The sequence below is a fragment of the Macrobrachium nipponense genome, chromosome 30 (genome assembly GCF_015104395.2).
Source record: "Macrobrachium nipponense isolate FS-2020 chromosome 30, ASM1510439v2, whole genome shotgun sequence".
Taxonomy (NCBI): Eukaryota; Metazoa; Arthropoda; class Malacostraca; order Decapoda; family Palaemonidae; genus Macrobrachium; species Macrobrachium nipponense.
In genome coordinates, this window is record NC_087218.1 from 7,798,336 (window position 1) to 7,821,803 (window position 23,468).

The 23,468-nt window shown below is 38.2% G+C and overlaps 1 protein-coding gene across 12 annotated transcripts in view; it reads right to left on the minus strand.

Annotated features, from left to right (window-relative positions):
* The window catches only part of LOC135202253 (uncharacterized), a 1,045,919-nt gene that overhangs the window by 177,908 nt on the left and 844,543 nt on the right, over positions 1–23,468 (minus strand). For all 12 annotated transcript variants that reach the window (XM_064231542.1, XM_064231547.1, XM_064231544.1 and 9 more), the window contains one exon: positions 19,544–19,623. In XM_064231542.1, the coding sequence (XP_064087612.1) occupies positions 19,544–19,623 (80 nt within the window). The remainder of the gene's footprint in view (positions 1–19,543; positions 19,624–23,468) is intronic.

The following is a 23,468-nucleotide window of genomic DNA, read 5'->3' on the forward strand; positions in this document are numbered from 1 at the left end:
CGACTTCAAAGTCTCTCTCTCTCTCTCTCTTTGTGAATTATTTAATCACGTTTCTCTGGATTATCCATCTCTCAAATGCAACGAATCTATCACTTCCAATCCTCTGTATGAAATTATCTCTCATTACAAAAACCCCTTTCACCCTTCATCTCATGATTATCTCTTACACAGAGACTTTCCCTCGCTTTGCTCTGCACTCAGATCATCTCTCATTTGCATAAGGAAGAGAGGAGATACCATCAAGTGGCAGCGAAGTACTGAGAGAAGAGAGAGCTGCCCTTATCGTATGACGTGGAGAGCTGACCCCGTTGCAGAGGGGTCGTCACTTCCTCCCGAGATGCATTTGGTGTTCGGCTGAGGGCCAGAAAATTTTTCCTAATTTTGGTATGTATGCTTTGGTGATGGTGCAAAAATACCACGTCTTCGTATACGACCAGTGACAAAAGGCCTGTCCATCTCTCTCTCTCTCTCTCTCTCTCGCTTTATGCTTATTCGATTTAGCTTTCAACTGATATTTTTGGCAAATCTCTGTGGCTCCATGTAAAGAGTGGTCGAATTGCTTAAGTTATGTAAAGGAGTAGATATAACTTCAAACACACACACACACTCTCTCTCTCTCTTCTCTCTCTCTCTCCTCTCTCTCTCTCTCTCTCTCTCTCTCTCTTCCTCGGTCTGTCTTCCTATATGCTTGCTCAGTACAGACTTTTACTGACAGTTTGGTAATAATCTCTAAGGCTCAGTGTATGGAGTAATTGAATCGTGGTAATGGGAACAATTAATATTGCAATAAACTCTCTCTCTCTCTCTCTCTCTCTCTCTCTCTCTCTCTCTCTCTCTCTCTCTCTCTCTCTGTGACCGTCTTGAGCAACCAAGAACACACCTTGATACGGAACGCAGTCTTCCGGTCACAGTTTCTACAGCTGCAACTTTAACCTGTTTAGCGGAAGATACTTTGTACTCAAACGAAGCAGTCTATGAATATTAATGCAGTCTCTCTCTCTCTCTCTCTCTCTCTCTCTCTCTCTCTCTCTCTCTCTCTCTCAAGTTTCTGCGTTGGTGTGCCTTTGATTCTTCGTATTTTTATTGTTAGTTAAACATATTTAGTTACATTCAGCTATTCCCAATAGACTGATATTCATTCATTCATTCCTCTCTCTCTCTCTCTCTCTCTCTCTCTCTCTCTCTCTCTCTCTCTCTCTCTCTCTCCATTGCTTGCTAGTGATCCTAAGGTCTTTGTCAAAAAATGAAACAAGAGATCCTTTCCTAAAATATGTCGTAGCAACATACTTTGTTTCCAATTTTCGACTATGTGCGAAACGCGTCTCATTTTACACACTGATATTCAAGTTACAGCTCTGTTTTATAACCTTTCAGCAAAGCTTCTATGTTTCGGATGAAATGGAAATACATCTCATATCGAGAAAACTGAACGGTCTCCACCCTTCCTCTGAGCATACATTCTGACTTTCCTGAGAACATATTTAATATACGTTTTTTCTATCCTGAAGATATACGTTGCTACGTATAGTTCAGACACTTCCGCTGTGTAAACATAACCAACGTTTGATTGAAATTTTAAACGAAAGTACTAATGAAAAACGTACGTGAGTTGTGTTATATAATCATTCTTAAGCTTTATTATTATTATAATAAATATGAACAATCATTCATAAAGAATAAGCCAAATAGGGAACTGACTTTTAGAATGTAAAGAGGGAAAATGAAATAAAAAACTAGATAAAAGAAAAACAAAAGGAACCATCGCCACAAAATGGTACAAATATCGACACTTCCTCCTCCCCCTCCTTCTGGCATATGACATCACATCGTCCAATCACTTAAGCTACCTCCGTGGGCATTCGGTATCCCTTTCCATCACGCCCCCAAGATCCCCTCACCCGGGGTGGGCAACGCTTCCCCCCCACCTTGCCCCCGTCCCCGGCCTCCCGCCCTGCACGGACAACGGACTTCATTTTGTGAGTAGCGTGTAACAAGGCTTAATTTAGTCAAGCCAGGAAATTCGCTGGGAAAAGGAAAGCCAGTCGCCGCATCCGATGACAACTTTTAGCAAGTACTCCAGGGGAGCTTCCGCTTTGGGACGCCAAGGTGGAGTAGTCAATGGACTTCCAGCGCGGCGTGGAGGTGTTACCTACTGGTCCGGTGGGTGTGAGAGGTGAGGGGGGAAGAGGGAAGAGGGGTGGGGGAGGAGGGAGGGAGAGAGGGGGAGGGAGGAGGAGGAGGAGGAGGAGGCAGGAGGAAAAAGACGGAAGCGTTGTGGTGAGAAAGGACACTGGGGACACAACAGCATTCAGAGAGAGAGAGAGAGAGAGAGAGAGAGAGAGAGAGAGAGAGAGAGAGTTCTGTCCTGCTGTAAATTTCAAGTCTTGTTACATTATATCAACATAAGCTCGTAAACTTCTTTATATAGGATGTCAGTATTATAACTTCACAATTGCATTACAGATCTCTCTCTCTCTCTCTCTCTCTCTCTCTCTCTCTTGCAATATTCGTAAATATAAAAAATTTATTCTGTACCTTGAACTATTCATTCTCTATGCAGAGAAGACTTCAGGGATTCATGAGACATGTTCCACATATAAATATCTTTAGTGTTCTTGTTCTTTTTTACGCCCTTTTATAAGAATTACTTTTAAATCTTCTACTATTCTTTTTTGTTGGATGAAATCATTATTTTCACGTTACTAACGCACTTCCTTTCCTTTCAGGAAAATGGTGAAGCCCTCAACCTACAGAATACACGAGAAGTCAAGCTGCAAATATCAGTATGAAAGATAACCTACATTTTATCAAAAAACAAGATCACGACTTACTCGCACTGGTAAATGAAACGGCCGCCTACCACCAATGCTTAACCTTCCTATTCTCCAAAGTCTTTGGATATTTTCCCCTTGAAAACCTAGATCCAGCCATCAAATTTGAACGTATCTAAAATGTCAGAGAATCGAGAAGAGGTCATTCCGTGTGACCAGACGACTTCGTGCATTGGGTTAATAATCATCTCTGTGCCCTCTGGTCGTTAATCCCGCGACAGAGACAAGTTATAAAAATGTTTAGAATTTTCTTTTATAATCCATAAGCACATTCGCAGAGCGTGGTAACGTTTTAGTAGGGCATTCGACAGCTGGATTATAAAGTTAAGCTTTATTTGTACTTGATGATTAAATTAAGCTGTACTTTCGCTAGCATGAGCCCTTGACTAGTGGGTGTCAGTAATTGTGGTAATGCTTTCATGCAAGATTTTTCGATCAGCATCGAGCCTAATTCATTAGAATAATCTTAGGGAATGTTATATTTGTCATCAATATTTTTTTATGGGGAAGGGGGTGGAATTGTTTTTTTTTTTTTTTTTTTTTTTTTTTTTTTTTTTATAAAACTTTGTACCTTTCAAATGCAGTCAGTCAGCAATTGGTTATTGATGTTCTTTTATTTTTTGCGTTCTAGTATGGCATGAAATGCTTTCTTTTTTTGTGCTTTTTTTTCATTAATAGTCTTCTTTTTTAATTATGTCGTAAACGATGCTGATAAAACATGTAAAATACATTATTAAGATACTAAAATATTTGCATGTGATATTTTCGATCATGATCGTTCCTTAAAAAAATATGGACACTTTTACTTGTTCTAAGATTTTTTTTTTTTTTTTTTTTTGGAGGGGGATGAAATTACTTAAACAAACCTTTGTACCTTTCAAATGCTGAACAAAAAACCTACCCAAAATCCACTTCAATACAAAGTTGCTCCTTGTGCTTTTTTTGAAGTAACAGTAAATCTTTGTGTCTTTTAAGTTGATTTCAATATAAATTGGAATAATGTTGTCCCACCACGATTTCTGTAAAATACGTCAACTTCGATTGTTTAAATCGAAAATCAACCGAGAAAATGGAGCAGCCAACAATCCAAACACCAACCAAAAATTAAATGAATAAACAAATGATAAAACGATTTGTTGTTGTTGTTGTTGACAATAAATTTGTTTTAAGTCCCTACTTGAATTCAAGAGACTAAATACAGAATTCCTAAGATAATTTACTCCTTCCCTGAAAATTGAGAGTTGACCTAGGTTAATGAATTTTGTTCTAATCGCCGGAACATTGCGAGTCTCGAACAATCTAATTGTGTTCTTAACCGTTCGTCCGGGATAAATGAATTTCGTTAAATCGAATATATAAAATTTAAGCCAAAAGCCAAGCACTGGGACCTATGGGATCATTAAACGCTAAAACGGAAATAGACAGCAAAACGTTTGAAAGGTGTAACAGGAGGAAAACCTACAAAGCAGTTGCACTATGAATCAATTGTTAGGTGAGGGTGGAAAGATGGAAGAAAGAGAATATGAACGGAGGCACAGTAAGAGGAGCGGACGGGGTTGAAATTTGAGCGAAATGATCTTGTTAACCAGGAACACTTATTTTGCTCTTAATAAGGTAAACTAATTTTCATTAGATTTGGAAAAATTATTTATGCGCTTCCCCCACCAAAAAATAAAAAATAAAAAATTAATTCCGTATTTAATTGTGGAATTTATCAAATTATTATTTACCTCGGACTTACGAACGCTCCATTCGTATTTGGAAGAGTTTTATAACTCGTTCACGAATTTTGTTTCGTTCCATGATGGGATGTATATTTTTCCTTACTCAGGGAGTAAGCCAACAGAAAAGCCTAAAAAGTTCTGAAAAAGGTGTTTCGCGTCGAGTCAAAGATACAGGAATTTTAGGATAGGATATTTATGATTTATTTATTAGAATGGAAATGTACAGAATAAATAAAGGGCATGTTAAACGGTACAGAAAAATTATTTCTAATAAAATAGAGCATATTTATTTTAATTTTCGTTGGTGACACAACACACTATTTGAACGTAGATTTCAGCACGCGTCCCGAGTAAGCTGGAGGTCGGATCACGCCTTGTTTCTTTAAATATAATATAAAATCTGGAGGGGGATAACGCAGGTCCTTGTTAGTCAACAGTAAAATTAAAGTCATATAAAAGACAATTTAAAATTGTCAGTGTTAAATTATACCTACGTAATTATATTATATTATTATTCAGAAGATTTTTTACGTACATCTTTAAAAGTAGGTCCCCACAGTTTGCTCAAAAAGTCTCTAAAAGAAATTTTTTTTATATATAATAGGAAACTTAAACGTACAATGCACAAAAAAAAGAATGAATTACGTGACGTGTTTTGACTTATAACTTTAAATAAGCTTTCTAATACAAACTCATTCTCGAGGATGAAATTGCACGAGAAATAATTTTACCAGCGGCTCAAATAAGACCTAATATTGGATCTAATCCACGTTCAATACCAGGTCAAACACTTACTTAAAGCCCAGCCAACTTCCCGTCGACATGGAGAAGGTTACAACGCATGCGCATCAGAGACCCCTTCGTTGCCATCAGCGTAATTACCGGGTCGGAGGAAATATTTTGCGAAGCATGGATGAGAATTAAATGAAGCTGAAATGAGTGACTGAATGCCACAGACTTCCTGATTTTCAATGAAGCTTGCCAGGGACGAAAACCACCTAGTTTGGATGGAATGAGAGTGCCTGGTTTTTAGTTTTCTATAAAAGAAAACTACTTTATTCTGTCCGTCCTCATAACTGAAAAACTACAGAGGCTAGAGGGCTGCAAATTAGTATGCAGATCATCCACCCTCCAATCATCAAACATACCAAATTGCAACCATCTATCCTCTGTATTTTCTATTTCATTTAAGGTTAAAGTCAGCCGTGGATCGTGTATTGGCAGCGCTTTCCTGAGCCGTGGATGCACCCTCACTCAACCGCATCTGGAGAGCTGCTGGTCATAGCTGATGGTTTTATACAACATTATATGTTGTACAGAAAACTGATTTCCTGGTTTGTAATGGTTACCAAAGACCAGAGACTTTCTAGTCTGGGTAGAATCAATCCTTGGTTTTTAACGGACGAATCTCTTGACCAGCGACCATCCACTATAAAAGGCCTCAGAAGATCTGGTTTTTTAATCAAGGTTTCCCACGACCAACGGGTTTTAAGTAAGTTTCTGTTAAGCAGCGGCCATTCATTATGAATGGCTTTAGATTTCCTGGTTTTTATGGAGGTACCTACCAGCTCCCGTCCGCTGCGACTGGCCACAGATTTATCGATTTTTATTGGAAGGTTTTAACACCCCGAGACCATCCAGTGTGAGTGTTCTTAAATTTCCTGGTTTTTATTGGAAGTTTCCAAAAATCTTCCTTACGAATTACTTGAGACTTGTGTTCAACTGAGGTTTCTTAACAAGCATAGCGTCTCTGCCTTGTTTCCTAATCTATGTGGGACACGTACGCATGCACACTGTGCATAATGCATGTGCATGCATGAATTCACATATTTTATGCATGTTTTTCCATGAGGTTTCCACGGGGACAGGTTCTAGTGATAGGTTGTTGTTGTTGTTGTTGTTGTTGTGTGTGTAAGAAGTGCTTGCGCGCATACATGCATGATTCCAGGTTCGTTTGTATATGCTAGCCGAGTGTGTATTTGTGCATGACATACTCTTTGTATATGCTGGATGTATGTGTGTGTGTTTGTGTGTGTGTGACATACCATGGGTACAGGTACAGTTTGGGAAGGACTGTTTTCTCCCGGTTCGAGTGATAGAAAAAAAAATATATACATAAATCTTTCGACATCTTTCTTTTTTCGCTTGTCGTAAAATACTTCGCTTTTCTTCTTTCCATTTCTTTCTTCTTCTTTTTTTTTTTTATCAGAACAGCATACGTTTTCTTTTCGATAGCCGTATCTTTACGGCTTTGCTCTCTTTTTTTATAATTTTTCCTCCGATTTTTATTTCTTCCGATATTTCGCTTCCATTTTTTACCTTTTATATTTTTGGGTTCAGGGACTTCAGGCCTTTTACTGCGTCTCTCTTAACACCTCTCACGCAAAAACAGGAATTAAATTATTACCTCGAAATTCACAGAGAGAGAGAGAGAGAGAGAGAGAGAGAGAGAGAGAGAGAGAGAGAGAGAGAGAGAGAGAGATAAGCAATTGAAACAGCAGTTTTATATATATATATATATATATATATATATATATATATATATATGTATATATATATATGTATAGTATATGTATATGTATATATATATATATATATATATATATATATATATATATATATATATATATATATATACAGATAGAGAGAGAGAGAGAGAAAGCGAGCAATGATAGACGATCAGTAGAAAGGAAGATATCTCCTCCATGAGATAATAAAAAAGAAAAATAGTCTGATACAGAAATGAGTAAAAGAGAGAGAGAGAGAGAGAGAGAGAGAGAGAGAGAGGCAGGAAATCCTCCAGCATACAAAATGCATGCACACGGCCTAAAAGCGATCTGGCCCGTGATTGATGTTCCCACGCCCAGCAATCCTTACAAATCTGGAGGCGAGTCGTCCGCACTTCCGAAAAAGCAGACAACGTGGCCCACCTTTAAGCTTGCCAGCAGGAGTTATTCATATTATTCCATTTTACATACACAGGCCGTTTGTACTTAAACGCAGGGGGCGGCGGGCGGAGGGGGGGGGGGAATGCATTCAACATTTTATAGCAAATAGAAGGACTAACGTGGTCTTAACTGGTTAAACCGTTTCGTTTAGGCAGACGAGTCGCATTTTGACCGTCAATTTTTTTTTTTTCTGTAAATTCACATTCCGAAGAATTTCGGCATTTCGAATCCTAATTCTGACTTTCACGTATGACGTCATAGAAAGAGTGAATCGTTCGAAACGGGGACACGCGAAATCACTATAGCGTATCTAGGGGGTAAGTGCCCTCATCCCCAAGATATATGACCAAAATAATAATATGATGAGATTAGGATAATAACGTAGATGAGAAAAATAAAAATATGGAAAAAATTATAATTATAGACATAAAATAAAAGTTTGTGATTAAAAATATTAATAACCGTACAATATGTGAATAGTGTATAGTACACAATATATATACATCTATTATTAATTCTATATATATAATATATATAGATATATATATTATATATTATATATATATATATACATATTATTATATATTATATATATATATATATATATATATATATATATATATATGATATAATATTATCCCCTTATATATATATAACATATGTATATATATATATATATATATATATATATATATATATATATATATTATAATATATAATAATTATCTATATATATAATTATTATTAAATTTATCCCCTTACCTTAAACTGAATATTTACTGCCCTCATAAGCATCTTCGTGAATGCATCTTAAAAGAGTAACAGAGTAAATTTAAATGTAGAAATTGGATGCTTCACTGAAATTCACGATATTACCTAACCACTCTACTACTGGACTGAAGACCGTATCAAACAAAACGCTAACGCAATTTTAAGACTTTTTTTCGGAGAACCTTTCTCTCGAGCCAAGAAATTTCAAGGCCACGAATTTGCGAAGGTCTTCCCAATTAACATTCAATTATTTTGTGGGGATGCCCGCTGTGCCACTCATGCTATATACCCTCTGGTCTTGACCTCTGAGCGGAATTTATGACGTATTTACGATGCCACCTGCAAGGATTTTATGACGTATTTATGAAGCCTTCAGGCGACTTCCAGGAGGGAGTATGTGGAACGCAGAAGCTATGTTGCACCTATTATCATCAAGTTCGGAAACATAAACACATACTCAACGGATGGCTGAAGATGTCTACTATTGCTCTCTACTGCTCTCTCGCTGCTCGCTGGCATATAACAGTTTCATTTCCCCTAGCGATGTTGTATGCCTGTTCCTTAAACGTGGTAAAAACCGAGGCAGCTGAAGGGAATTTTGAACTGCACTGAATATAAAATCTAGGCCAAAGGCCCAGCACAGGGACCTATGTGGTCATTCAGCGCTGAAACGGAAATTGACTGTAAGAAGCTTGCAAGGAGTAACAGGAGGAAAACCTCAAAGCATTTGCACTATGAATCAATTGTTAGGAGATGGTGGAATGTAAGATGGAAGAAAAGAGACTATGAAAAGAGGTACATTAAAAAGAACGAAAGGGGTTGTACATAGGGGCCTAAGGCACGCTACAACGAATCTCAAGTAATGCCTACAGGGCACCGCATGAGGTGCACTGACGGCACCATCCCCCTACGGGGAAGAACTGAAGGGAATTTTGAATACGGAGGACAATTCGTGCTGCTCAAAATGGCAAAAAGAACAAATATTTGCATAAAGTCAACTCAAATATTCTACTCAAAGTGGAATGCGAGCAGAAGAGTGGCTGTGGAACTGAATTTTGAAACCTCTGCATAAAAAACTCGCTGGCATAAGGCCAGTCTACCTAACAACAACGCGGGCATTTTTATTCCGAATCCTCCAGTGTGATAAGGGGAGCAGCGGACGTTATGGGAGATAATGACTTCATTGGGAGCGTTTTACGACTGCAGGGCCATGATAGTTGTTCAAGCCTGTTTTGTCGATGCTAATAAATGAAGAATTGGGTTATCAACAGGCCATATGGGAGTCCTTTCCGGCCACGGCCAAACCATGAAAAGGACCATCTGGAAGCCATTTCAAGACATGGATTAGGACATTAAGAGTCCCACAGCGCCATAAAACCGAGTAGGTGGGCATAGCGAGAGGCCAGGCCCGGAGCTTCTGGGCACGGAGGAGGTCGTACAGTAGCGGCCGTCCTCCCATAAACATGGGTCGACTCTTGTCTTAGGCTAATGCTGCGCCGCTCCTCTATAATTTCGCCCTAATTTCCATAAATACATAATTGGTTCTGTAAGGCTCCGAGGCTGGATGCCACGATAAACTAGCGGCAGGGCTCCTCTTCCGTAGCAGCCGAACTCGCGTTGATTATCTGGAACGGAAGGAGGAGAAACCGGGAATACTCAACGAGAATGTATATAGTGATTAATGAACACGAAAGAAAAGAATGCGCGCGAATGAAGATATCAGAAGGATTTATGAGTGGTGACGGAACCATGCTTGAGAAAATGTCAAAATCTTCTTGTTTTCGTTTCACGTAATTTGCACATTACGTCGAAAAGGGCAGAGAAAGAGGGGAAAAAACAGAATGGATAAATTCCCAAGTAATCTCCGTGAGTAAGGAGGAAAATAAAACGAAAAATATAACCGTTCACAAATGACTATCGGGGCAATTGTAGACGAAACATCTGAAGTAGGGCTTTTTTTTTAATCGAAAATAAATTCCACTTAGGAAACATTAGGGGTCGTTTTTCGAGTAAAAGAGAGCTCCAAATGACTAACGGCTCTCTCATTTTCCCGTGGTATTAGCTTTGCATTAAGGTAATTGTCGTTATTACTGATCCTGTGATAAGGATCAGATGCACGGTCGGAAATACGTGATTTCGCCTGCCCACAATTTCTTTTAAATTTTCACGGGTGACTTCTGGATAAAAGGTTGTTGGAGATATTGCACAAATAATCCACGCAAAGTATTCAAACACTGCTCGGACTATAGTAGATTCACATCAGACGTGCATTTGACGTCTAGGCCAGTCCCTTACGACGCTCCTGATTGGCTGTTGATAAGCCAACCACAGGGCTGGAAACTCTGAGTCTCTTTCGAGAGTTCACATAGGAAGGATGTATGTTCCACCTCTCCTGAAAGACGTATTCCCTCAGGAGAGGTGGAACACACTTCCTGTCTATGTGAACTCTCTCGAGAGACAGTTTCCAGCCCTGTGATTGGCTTATCAACAGCCAATCAGGAGCGTCGTAAGGGACTGGCCTAGACGACAAATGCACGGCTGATGTGAATCTACTATAGTAGGAACTAACAATTGCATATTAATTATTATTATTACTATCATTTGGTTGGTGAAAACTCTCCATCGCGGGAGTATATATAATGTTCTAAGAGATCCACAATAATAAAAAAAGGTTGCGAGTTCGTGTATAATTTAAAAACCCTTTACAACCTTGTAAAGGGTTTTTAAATTATACACGAACTCGCAACATTCTTTATTATTGTGGACCCCTTAAAACATTACTATTATTGTTATTATTATTATATAAAGCATACTTCCACTAAATATCATCCCCAAGTGTTTACGAAGAAACACTCGGGAATTCATTGAAAACCTGTTGCTGGGTCACCATAATGGATGCGTGCTTATAGGTCACCCATTCAATACTGTTAGAAATTAATGCAGCACTAATGACCCATTCAGCACTACTGGCTAGTAGTGCGTCGGTTACCTATTCAATAGTATTTATTAACTAGTGCTCAGGTTACCTATTCGATATTGGAGGCTAGGAAGTGGGGATAGCCATTCCTCATTACTGGCAATGGGAGACAGCAAGGCCAGAGATGGGACATTGCGAGCTTTTTTTTTTAGTTTTCTGCAAAAGAAAATTATGGAGATGGCTTTTGTCTGTCTGTCCGTACTTTTTCTGTCCGCCCTCAGATCTTGAAAACTACTGTGGCTAGAGGGCTGCAAATTGATATGGTGATCATCCACCCTCCAATCATCAAACATACCACACTGCAGCCCTCTAGCGTCAGTAGTTTTTATTTTATTAAAGGTTAATGTCAGCCAAGATCGCGCGTCTTGCGACACAATAACACAGGCCACCAGCTGAGAGTTTCATGGGCAGCGGCTCATACAACACAAAACTCGATTTTCAGCGCATTTTTTAACTTGTTCTTTACAGTTTCAAACCTGAGAAATGATTTATTGATGGGGGGTAATTTCTGGCGACGCTTCAAATTGCCCGTGGAGCAACGCGAAGGAAAACGAGGAAAATAGTGACATACAATTCTTCTAATGACGAAACTTCAACTATGGCAGGACTTTCAAATACTAAGTTAGAAATCGAAGACTTTGTCGCCGAATATCCGATCTTATCCGCACGTAAAGATTAACAGTCTATCTATCTATAATATATATATATATATATATATATATATATATATATATATATATATATAAATATACTATTAAATATATATATGTATATAGTTATATATACGTGTATATATATTATATATAAATTATTAACCCACACAAAAACAATATATATAATATATATATAATTAATATATAATATATATATATAAATAAGACAATAATTACATAATATATATATCATACGTATATATATTATATACGTGTAATCGATATATATAATATATAATATTATATAACACCACACATTATATATATATATATATATAATTATATATATATAAACACCATAGATATAATATATATATATATCATAGATATATAAATATAAATAGAGTATTATATATTAATTTAATATATATATATATATACGGATATATAATTATATACTATAAATATATATAGTGTATTATATATATACTTATATAATATAATATATATGATACACATAATATATATATATATATTATTATTATTACTTATTATATATATATAGGTATTTAATAATCAATATACTCTCATCTCGCTCTCATCGTCTCTCTCTCTATCTCTCTCTTCTCTTCTCTCTCTCTTCTATATATTATATATATATATATATAGAATATATATAATCTATATATAATTATATATAAATATAAATGAGTATATATATATGATATATATAGATGTGATAGTAGATATATTATATAATTAGATATATACTTATATATGATATCGTCATAATAGGTCATATAGTAATATATATAAATAATATATAATAATATATCTATAAATATAGGGGCGTACGATTATCCATACCTTATATAAATCTTATGTATATCATATGATATATATATATATAATTCTATTGCTATATAATATATATATATATGTAAATTTCTATATAATATACTCTCTCTCATCTCTTTCTCTCTCTGCGCTGATATGGTTAAGGTATAATCTATAAAGTATTTATAATATCAAATACTTCTCTCTCTCTTTCTCTCTTCTCGCTCATATAGTATATAGTAGGTAATTATATATTGTATGTAATATATATATTAAGTATATAATAGTATTATGATGTATAATATAAAATATATATATATCATATATATATATATAAGACGCGAGAGTGAGAGAGAGATGCAAGGCAAACAGTGCATTTTCCTGAAGTAAATCTAACATAAGTCCTATATCAAACTTCATTACAAATCAAAAGAAGGAAAAAGAAAATTCTAACAAGCAAATGTGCAAAAAAAAAAAAAATTAAAAATAAAAAAAAAAATAAAAAATTGAAGTTAGGAAGACGTAGGGGCAGGAGGAGGAAGGGGGATGGAGGGTGGACACCACACCGAAGATTCCCAACGCTTGCACACTACTACATATATCCCCAGCCTTGCGCCCCCCCTCCCCCCCCCCCCCCCCCCCCCCCCCCCCCCCCCACCCCCCCCCCCCCCCCCCCGCCCGCCCCGTTAACCTCGTACTACTATACTAAGCATCGCGGTGGTAGATGGAGGACCGCTTGAATATCTAATAACTCCGGTAGCTTGAGGTCGACTCCCGCTTAAGAAAGCGACCGGATTTTCGACCCTACGGTGCAGCTGCTGCTGCGCTGCTGCTGCTGTAGGACATAACACAGTCCTGTTCCTCCGCCTCGGGGTTTTTCAATCCATCATCAATCAGAAGAACCTGTTGACAGACAAAGGTACTAATTCTCGCTTTATTTACGAGACGACCAGAGAACGAGTTGGACAAGGTTCTTCCTCAGTGGTGGGGGGGTGGGGGTTCGAGTGTGTGTATGTATGTATGTATGTGTCTTCTGTTGAGAGAGAGAGAGAGAGAGAGAGAGAGAGAGAGAGAGAGAGAGAGTGGGTGTGGTAAATTTCAAAATTTGGATTTGATAAAGTCGAAATGAATTTTACCTCACAAGTCAATCCGAATTACCAATGATGCACAGAATTTTGCACGGTCGTTGAATGAGAGAGAGAGAGAGAGAGAGAGAGAGAGAGAGAGAGAGAGAGAGAGAGAGAGAGAGGCAAACTACAATAGAGACACTAATTAGTTTCAACAGTATTAAATCATCGAATGTGACAATACCGTCTTTGCGCAGAGCTTTAATTTAATATATGATTCGTCTCCTCGGATGGACTAATAGGGTCTTGGAGACATACTAATCCTTGAACTCTCCATCTCTCTCTCTCACGCAGTGTGTTAGAGTTTAAAAGAAACCTTGACAAAATCATTAGGAGGACACTGTGAATGCACAGTAAAACCTGCTGCTCCTAGAGATATGTGAGCACACGATGTCCCCTCGGATGGACTAATAAGTCTTGGAGACATTCTAATCCTTGTAACTCCTTTTTAACTCTCTCTCTCCAATGAATGAACCACATACCTGCTGCGTAAGAAGTCTTCAGTACAGCAATCCCTATACTCGACGAAGTTTCCCTTCAGCTGAAAGGAACCGATCGAGTGTTCGTGAATGACAGAGTCAGTAATCATTTATCATTAGGCGACATGCAAATTGAGGAGCGCATCGTGCCCATGACGCAAAAAAAAAAAAGGAGGGGGGGCATTAGTACGTTAAGGAAGAGGACGACGTGGGACGGGGGCGGGGGGGGGGGGGGGTGGTGCGGTATGCTTGTGCAATGAAGTTGTCCCTTTTGCCGATTTCTCGGGTAATTATTATTAACTGGTGTTTTTTGAATGCGACTGTTTCTTCCTGGTGTCATTTGAGAGAAAGAGAGAGAGAGAGAGAGAGAGACAGAGAGAGAGTGGGGGGGCTCGGCTGTTGCGGGGCGGGGTTTTCTTTTCTTTTTTTTTTTTTTCTTTTTTATTTTTTTTTTTATTTTTTGTTTTTTTTTTTTTTTTTGTTTTCGGGGGTTTTTTTCGGGGATATTAGGGGGGGGGGGGTCGGGGGAGGGGATGGGGATTGAAGGAGTAGGAGGAAGAAGAGGACTATACTATAGTAAGTAAAACAGGTCTGGGGACAGATCAGATCGGGGAATTGTTGGAAGAGGAGGGGGACCGGTGGAGGGGGAGGAGGGGATTAGGAGCGACCGGTACAGGATGGCGATCGAGATGATTGACGACCAAGACAGGTTAGGCGACATCATTTCCCCTTCCTGAAAGCCGTTGTTGCTTTTTTTTATTCTCTCTCTCTCTCTTTCTCTCTTTCCTCATTTTTCTTTGTTCTCTCTCTCTCTCTCTTCGTATACTTAGCAAACGGCAGTTACCGAAACATCACTGAAGGCCCCTGTAGGCGCAACTGCGGTTTCTGATTAAAATATGACAGCCATCCTCTTTCTCTGCCGAAGTGGCTTCGTATATATTACTAAAAATTGCTTCCGTCTCGTTATCGCGGTCTTAATGACATCATCTACCACCGGAGGTTTCGGCCGGAAGGTTTCAAAACTGCCCCCCCCCCCCCTTTTTTTTTTTTTACTCTTCCCACATGCTCTAATATTTTTCGTCGAAATTTTCCCTTTTTTCTCTCAGTGCCTTAAGCACATTTACGATCGTAATTTGCAAGATATTTCCCTGGTAGTTATGTGATACTGTCTTACACAGACTCTCTCTCTCTCACTCTCTCTCTCTCTCTCTCTCTCTCTCTCTCTCTCTCTCTCTCTCTCTCTTTCCGTGAACCCAAGTGAATACATATTCGAGTATTTCTATCAAAAGGGGTTTCCTGTTTTCCATGGATTCTAATAATTTGACTTAGCGTGGTGAATGCAACAGTTCTTGAAAGGGGGTTCATTGTGCTGCTGTTGGATCTTCGGTGTAATTGCAACAGGAGGCTATTTGACTGTACCAGTTTTCTTCGAAAGGCTTCGTGTTAGGGGTCAGTCGGCCAACCCCCTTTTTTTAGGGGGCAGTCGGCTACTTTTTTTTTAGGGGGCAGTCGGCGCCCCCCGTTTTTTTAGTGGCCTGTTGCCTTTTTTTTCTTTCTTTGGATGTTTAGGGGGCGGTCGGCCCTTTTAATTTTTTTAGGGGCTGTCGGGCTTTTTTTTTTTTTTCTTTTTTAGGGGCGGTCGGCCCTTTTTTTTTTTTTCTTTTAGGGGCTTGTCGGGTTTAGGGGCGGTCGGCCCTTTTTATTTTTTTTAGGGGCTGTCGGGCTTTTTTTTCTTTTTTTTAAGGGGCAGTCTGCCCTTTTCTTGCTTTTTTTAGGGGGCAGTCGGCCCTTTTATTGTTTTGTTTAGGGGGCAGTCGGCCCTTTTTTTCTTATTTAGGGGGCAGTCGGCCCTTTTTTAGTTTTGTTTAGGGGGCAGTCGGCCTTTTTTTTCTTATTTAGGGGGCAGTCGGCCCTTTTTTTGTTTTTGTTTATGTTGCAGTCGGCCCTTTTTTGTTTTTTTGTTTAGGGAGCAGTCGGCCCATTATTATTTTTTTATTTAGGGAGAAGTCGGTCCTTTTTTTTCTAGGGGGCAGTCGGCCCTTTTTTGTTTTATTTAGGGGCAGTTGGCCCTTTTTTTTTGTTTAAGGGGACAGTCGACCCTTTTTAAAAGAAAAAAAAACAACAAAGGTATAAGACAAACATACTAAATTTGCTTAATATTTCTCCACGAATCAAACAGAATATTATACAGAGTTTAGCCCAAAGGACCACTGAGGTCATTCAGCGTTGGAAAGGAAATTGAAAGTAGGTAGGTTTGAAAGGTTTAACAGGAGGAATACCTATCAGTTACATCATCAAATCATAATTAGGAAAGGATGGATAGCAAGATGGAAGAGGGAGAATATGAATGGAGGTACATTAAAAGGAATGAAAAGGGTCCACGAATTAAAGGAACACCTAATAGGATACAATCTCTTTGCTTATCTGGCCTCCTTGTGACCCACTTTTCCCGACACCAGAAACCTACTATGGTAATATGGAGTGAGGTTGCTAACCTCAACACCACTACTCGCGGGGACTTGAGTGCCAGGATGGTCTGATTATAATCTTGGGCTGGGCATCCCCTTCTTGAAGAGATTATTTCTAATATCTATTTCTCTCCAGCCTTCAGGACACTTTTGCTTCGTATGTCTGCGCGCCTTATTTATGTAGGGTTACGTTTTCAGAGGCCTTGTTGCCTTATTACAATTTTCTAAAAAAAAATATTTCGGCTTTTCTGTTTGTGCGTTTTTTTTTATCCCATGCCTCCTGTACCCTGTCTCCCTCCTCACTTATCAAGACCTCAAATGAAATATAAATGAGCATATATATATATATATATATATATATTATATATATATATAATATATATATATCTATATATATATATATATAGTAAATCATACTGAAATGCTTTATTTTCCTACAGAATTTTCCAAAGGTGTAGCAAAAGATCAACGTCAATATTAGTAGCAACAGCACACGGAGAAAATTGATCCCAACACAAAAGCGTGAAGAATTGAAAGACACGAACAGAAAGCAATAAACGCGAGAGCTATCATCCAAGCAATAAGAAGACAACAGGAAATGGATCCTTGATTGCCTGACGCCTGCAATTGCTATCTAGTATCGGGCTAAAAAAAAAAAACAGTGACTGGGAGTTTGCTTTCGTGTTCTGTCCCTCTAAAAAGAGAGAAGAAGAAGAAGACAGCCAGAGATATATACAAGGAGACAGGTGCCAAGCAGGGCAGATCGCCTCTCGGGACCTCTAAAGCCACTGATTACCTGCCTTTCACCTGCAATTTTCAGTAGCTGGAATACACCCCTAAAATAATAGAGCGAGCTGTGTGTTTATTCTAGCTTGATTTATGTCCCTGTGCACATTCGGGTATTCGCCTGCGTTTGCAACGCGCTCCGGCCTGCAATTGACCGGATCGTAAAGTATGCAACGGAACCCTGTGGCATGTTTTTTTTTCTTTGGTCTTTATCTTCTGTAGCAATTGCATGTCTTGTCGCCGTTGCGAGTCTGGACTCATCCTTAGCCCAGAGGGGTCCCCCCTAGTGGTACGACTCGTCTTGCTTCATGAAAAAAGCAGTCCTCTATTGTAACATCTGAGTCATAACATCAACAATGAGGACGTCATCACCATCATCATCTTTGTTATTGGTTTGTGCTTCATAGCTCTAACTTTTCTCACAATCGACATCTACTACATACTACGCGTTACTGTCGCCACTAATCATGATTCGTCATGACAGTGTCACCATTGCAGTCAAAATTCGTAAAAAATAAATCAGGGGAAAATAATTTTTCGTACCGAGAGCTGCTGGAATATTAAAAAAAAATCCTACGGCTGCTCTGTGAGCAAGGGCCCGCACTGGCATAAGACCAGCTTAATCTGAAAAAAAAAAAAAATTAATATTTAGTCTCTTTAAGGATGCCTCAACCTACCATCAAGCTTACGTGGCAAACGAGATCAGTAGCAACACTGGAACTTGAAGCAGACAATTAGCAGGAGAGTGGCACAAAATCCAATGACGAGATCCAAGACGTAGATGAGACAGCTAATATTAGTCTCAAATTCGTTTTATTTTGGTAAGTCGCTCTGTGGCTGAAACCTGAGCTACGTAAACTGAGAATACAATGATTGATCTACGGTTGTTTCTTTGTCCTCTAAACATTCTTCCTCTCTATGAAATCAAATTATTTTCGTTATTATTATTCGATAAATGAAACCTATTCATATGGAACAAGCTCACCAAAGGGGCCATTCACCTGATAATCAAGCTTCCAAAGAATATTAAGGTGTTCATGAGGAAGAAGTATGAGAGAGTTACTTATTAAAAAAAATGAATTAAAAATATATAAATAGATAAAAAACGTATTAAACGTCAAGAAGAATAGTATTAAGGGTCGTAATGCATCGCATTTTCGCTGGAACTTCTGCAGTTCCAACTGCAATGGCAGCAGCTGTTCTAAAAACCAGATGGCGACATGAACTCTTTTCCTATTTTGAGTCTACACTTTAAAACTGCGATGACTCGAAGTCTGCAGACAGCCAATTACTCAGAGTCATTTTTGTATTTTATTTTCGTTACTGTTTTTATGGTCGCCCAAATGTTAACTCTCCTCTTATAACTTAATTTTCCCGTGAATTTTAGCTCGTCAAGATCGTGTGACTCGTCTGCTTATAATTGGGCAGATCACCGATGCCCATGCCAATGCCCGTGCCAGGACTCTTATTCTCTTTAGCACCTTACCTACATTTACGCACTACCTTTCACTGAATGCCCGTGCTGGCATAAGGCCGGTTTAATCTGAACTAACCTAACGCATCTGTGTTTAAACTGAAATTCTGTTACCTAATTCGCGCTAATGTCAACAGCCTGGCATAGATAGTGATCCAACACGAATCTACGTAATTATTCTTATATATATAGATATATATGTACATATAAATAAATGTTTATATATACACATAATGTAAATATATATGTATATATATGTATACACACATACACACATTATATATATATATATATATATAATCTAAGAATAATAAGATAATACTGTATATTATATTAGTTAAAAAATTATTTCATGGTGGATTTCGTGGTGACCTCGACCCTTGTTATAAAGGTGAGCAGTGATTGGTTGATTGATTTCTTTTTAGCTGGCGTTACAAAAAGCTCTAATATGAGGAAAAGATTACTCACTGAAGAAACGAGGATGGCACGGGGATATCACACCTTGTGTAAATGCAATCATGGAAGGTTGCCACCAGCAGTTGCAAGCTCTGAAAAAAAAGACATTATGAAATGAGTGGACACATCTTGGGAAAATTGCGAAAATATAATCTCAGATCAGGACATAATTACTGAATAACCATTAGTCATTTTCCCTCACGATGTCCTAAAATGGCTGGTAAGTTTTATATTCACGAAGATTTAAGAAGCGCTTGCAGGGAAAGGTGAAAGGTAAGATCGTAGACCCTGAAGATCTTTCGTCTTTATTGCAGACCTGTGATCAGGTCTTGAAATAAGGGCAGAGGCTCTTCTGGCTCTACGATCTTTCATTTCACCTTTTCCTGCGAGTGCTTTTTATATGCCACGGGACCCAAGGTGAAGAGAGGAGTCTCCTCTCATTACCTTGACGGGACCATTGTGGTATTGGATGATTTACGCAGATTATGCATAATTTTCCGTGTTTCTCTGCTGCCTTTTCGATAATGGATGGAAACATAATATATGATGGTATATGTGGAGCATTGAAAATGAAAAATGGAAGGCGATTTAGAAAATTATAAGTAAAATAATTACGTATATCTTAAATGACATGTGGCTTCATACTACGAACGCATTCTCACATGCATATGGTCTGATACCCACAGTCAGATGGAACAGGGTTCCCAATCTACCATATTATATGGTTTAAAACATATAAAAATATCTTTTAGAATAATTCACGTTGTAAAGAGGGAGAGAGAGAGAGAGAAAAGGAAATGACTCTCAGATGGTGAACAAGAACAGGAAGAGTAAATTTGTTAGAGAAGAAAGAAAAATAAGAGAACAATAACCGAGTAAAAAGAAGACTGAGAAAGAAAACGAGGTACTGCCTCCTCCCAGGCATGTTTCGTAAGGACCGAAGCTTCGATCACGCCCGATAAACCCGTGGCTCGAAACAATGGCTCTTGTCCTTTTTGCCATGACAAAGGTGATGGGTCTTGGAAAGGAAGCTGCGGTAATACTGACCGCTACGGCAGGAGCCGATAGGGACTAGAATTCCTCGCCCAATGACATTGCTTTATATCACATCGTCCATACGGAACCTTCAATTACGATCGAGATGGTGAAGCGGGTTAATATATCGCACGGGTTAAACATACACTCCCGTCGAGCCATTTCGAAGCATCGGCGATTCGAATCGTTCGGGAAGAATTCTGCTGCGCCTCCGATTCCCTGATCCCTAGACTTCGGTCTGGCCGTTTAGGTGGACTCTGGGGAGATCCGAACACCAGGCGTCTTGTTGGGATCGAAGAATATTTAATCAACTAATCGTTTTCAGGTAAAAAAAGTTGTTATATATATTTTACCGTTATGAGAGGAACATTTGAGCTTCGAGGACGAGAGGATTAACGAATCTAACAGTTTTACAATGGACAAATATATAGGCATAGCTGAAGTTGTGCTTTTCCATTTGAATCATTCATTTTAAATAGCTTATTTTTTTAGCTATTTATGCATTAAAGTTGGCGATATAATATAAAATTTCATATATGTATATACATACATATGTACTATATATACATAGACACGTATATATATCTATATATTTTATTTATATATATATATATATATAATATACATATATATATATACATATATATACACATATATATATATATATATATATATATATATATATATATATATATATATATTATATAAGGAGAGAGAGAGAGAGAGAGAGAGAGGAGAGAGTGTGTTAATTCACATATATAAGACCTGGACATCAAGACGAACGTCTAATATTCTAAGAGAGATGCCCAAGGCCATTATGGAATATTTCGAAAAGTGTCGCTAAAACCGGAAGGACGGAAAGAACCCGTCCAGCAGCACTCCGTAATGGTGGTGTGTGTGTGTGTGTGTGTGTGTGTGTGTGTGTGTGTGTGTCACATGGCAGGGGTTGGGAGGACGAGGACCGTCAGTCTGCCTCAGAGTGACCTCTCCGTGACCTCTCCGCCCTATCCTCGTCAGCGGTCACAGCGTAACGGGGGCAATTGATGCCTTGACGCTGGGACATTTCGATACGGTAGACTGTCGGGGTACATTTTGCGCCCCACATTCTGATGAGTTATTATTCGCTCTCTCCTCTTGGACGGGTACTTTAGCATTAGCTGCGCTTGTTACACTCTTGGGGTAGGATGACGTACAAAGGGAAAAACGCAAGTCTTTCCTATTTGTCTGTTGTTGGCAGTTGGTACAGTCGTAAGTTAATGTGATGATTTCAAGCGAGCTTGAGACACAAACATTATATATATATTATATATATATATTATATATATATATATTAATATATATATATAGATATATATATAGCTTGATGATAAATAACAGTGCCAAGACCAGGAAGAACATTCTTTATTAAACGAGCTTTCGAGGTTTAAAACCTCATCTTCAGGCTGAAAAAATGACAAGGATGAGAAATCACTAAAAAATTACATTAAAATGAATTGTCTTATTAAAAGCTTCAGTAAGAACATAAAATGAAACAAACATCACATACAAACTAAAAGTTAAAATTACGAAAAAAAAAAAAAACTAAAACAAAACGCAAAACATACAAAAACAGAAATAAAAATAATATGAAAGGTAAACAAACTACACTTAAAAATAAAATGGCTAACGACCCACTTTGTGTACCTACTATGAAACTATATGATAGCTAAGTGAATACCGGACGAGTTGTTGTTCAATTCCGGTTTCATTTTCTTAATAAACAGCGACTCTGAAATTAAAAGGTCCAGTCTATTTGAGCAAAGAGACAGTACTCTAAAATCTAGGTGAGTGAAAAGATGGTCCCGTGCTAAACTGTGTTCCCTTATGGCAGAAAAAGGTGGTTTAGAAAGAGGAAACCTAGTACTAACGGAAAGACCTCTGTGTTCCAAAATTACTGAGATTATATATATAATATATTATATATATATATATATATATATATATATATATATATATATAGTATATATATATTATATTTAGAGAGAGAGAGAGAGAGAGATGATGCCTTTTCAGGGATTAAAAAAAGCGAACTGGGAATGAAATGTTAACAGAAATGAAATTTGAACTCGAGTCCTAAAAAAAAAAAAAAAAAAGAGAGAGAGAGAGAGAGAGAGAGAGAGAGAGAGAGAGAGCCGGTGCTTTTCATCATTTCGATTTGAGCGTTAAACTTTCTGGCCTTTCATACGCAAAGGATCATCCCTTCCACCTGTAATCCCTCAATAAACCTAAATAACTAAATCCTCACGGCAGACTATATAGGACTTCCTGAAGCTTATGGGTCTTTCATTACCGTCCGGAGTCCTATTATACCTGGGCTTTTATCAAATTCTTCCCAATCACTTAATCCTGACCGTGGCCAACCATTTAGAAGCCAGCCATTTTCCCCAATCAGTTTCCTATTAAGGTCAATCGTTTATTTAATAACTTCATCAACACTTCTCGATCACGTAGTCTTACCATGGGCCAACCAATTTCGTTCCCACTATACCTCATAAGCGACTCCTTCACGTTGCCACAATGGTTGAGACCATTGTCAACCATTTAGGCGCAGTTTTGTTCATGGTACTTCATCCACTCTTCCCACCTTACCTTAGTTGTTACTTCGTACTCTCTTCCTATCTACTCCCAATCATTCATCCTGCAAGTGGTCAATAAATTAAGCGACTTTATTATTTCTTCCCAGTTTATCTTAATCGTTACTTCATTTCCTCTTCCCACCGACTCCCAATTTATCCTACCGTGGTCGGTCTACTCCCAATTATTCATTATTCATCCTACAATGGTCAGCATATTAAGTGACTCTTATTTTTCCTCAGTTTATCTTAATCGCTACTTCATCTTCCCGTCGGTCACTTGAGAATAG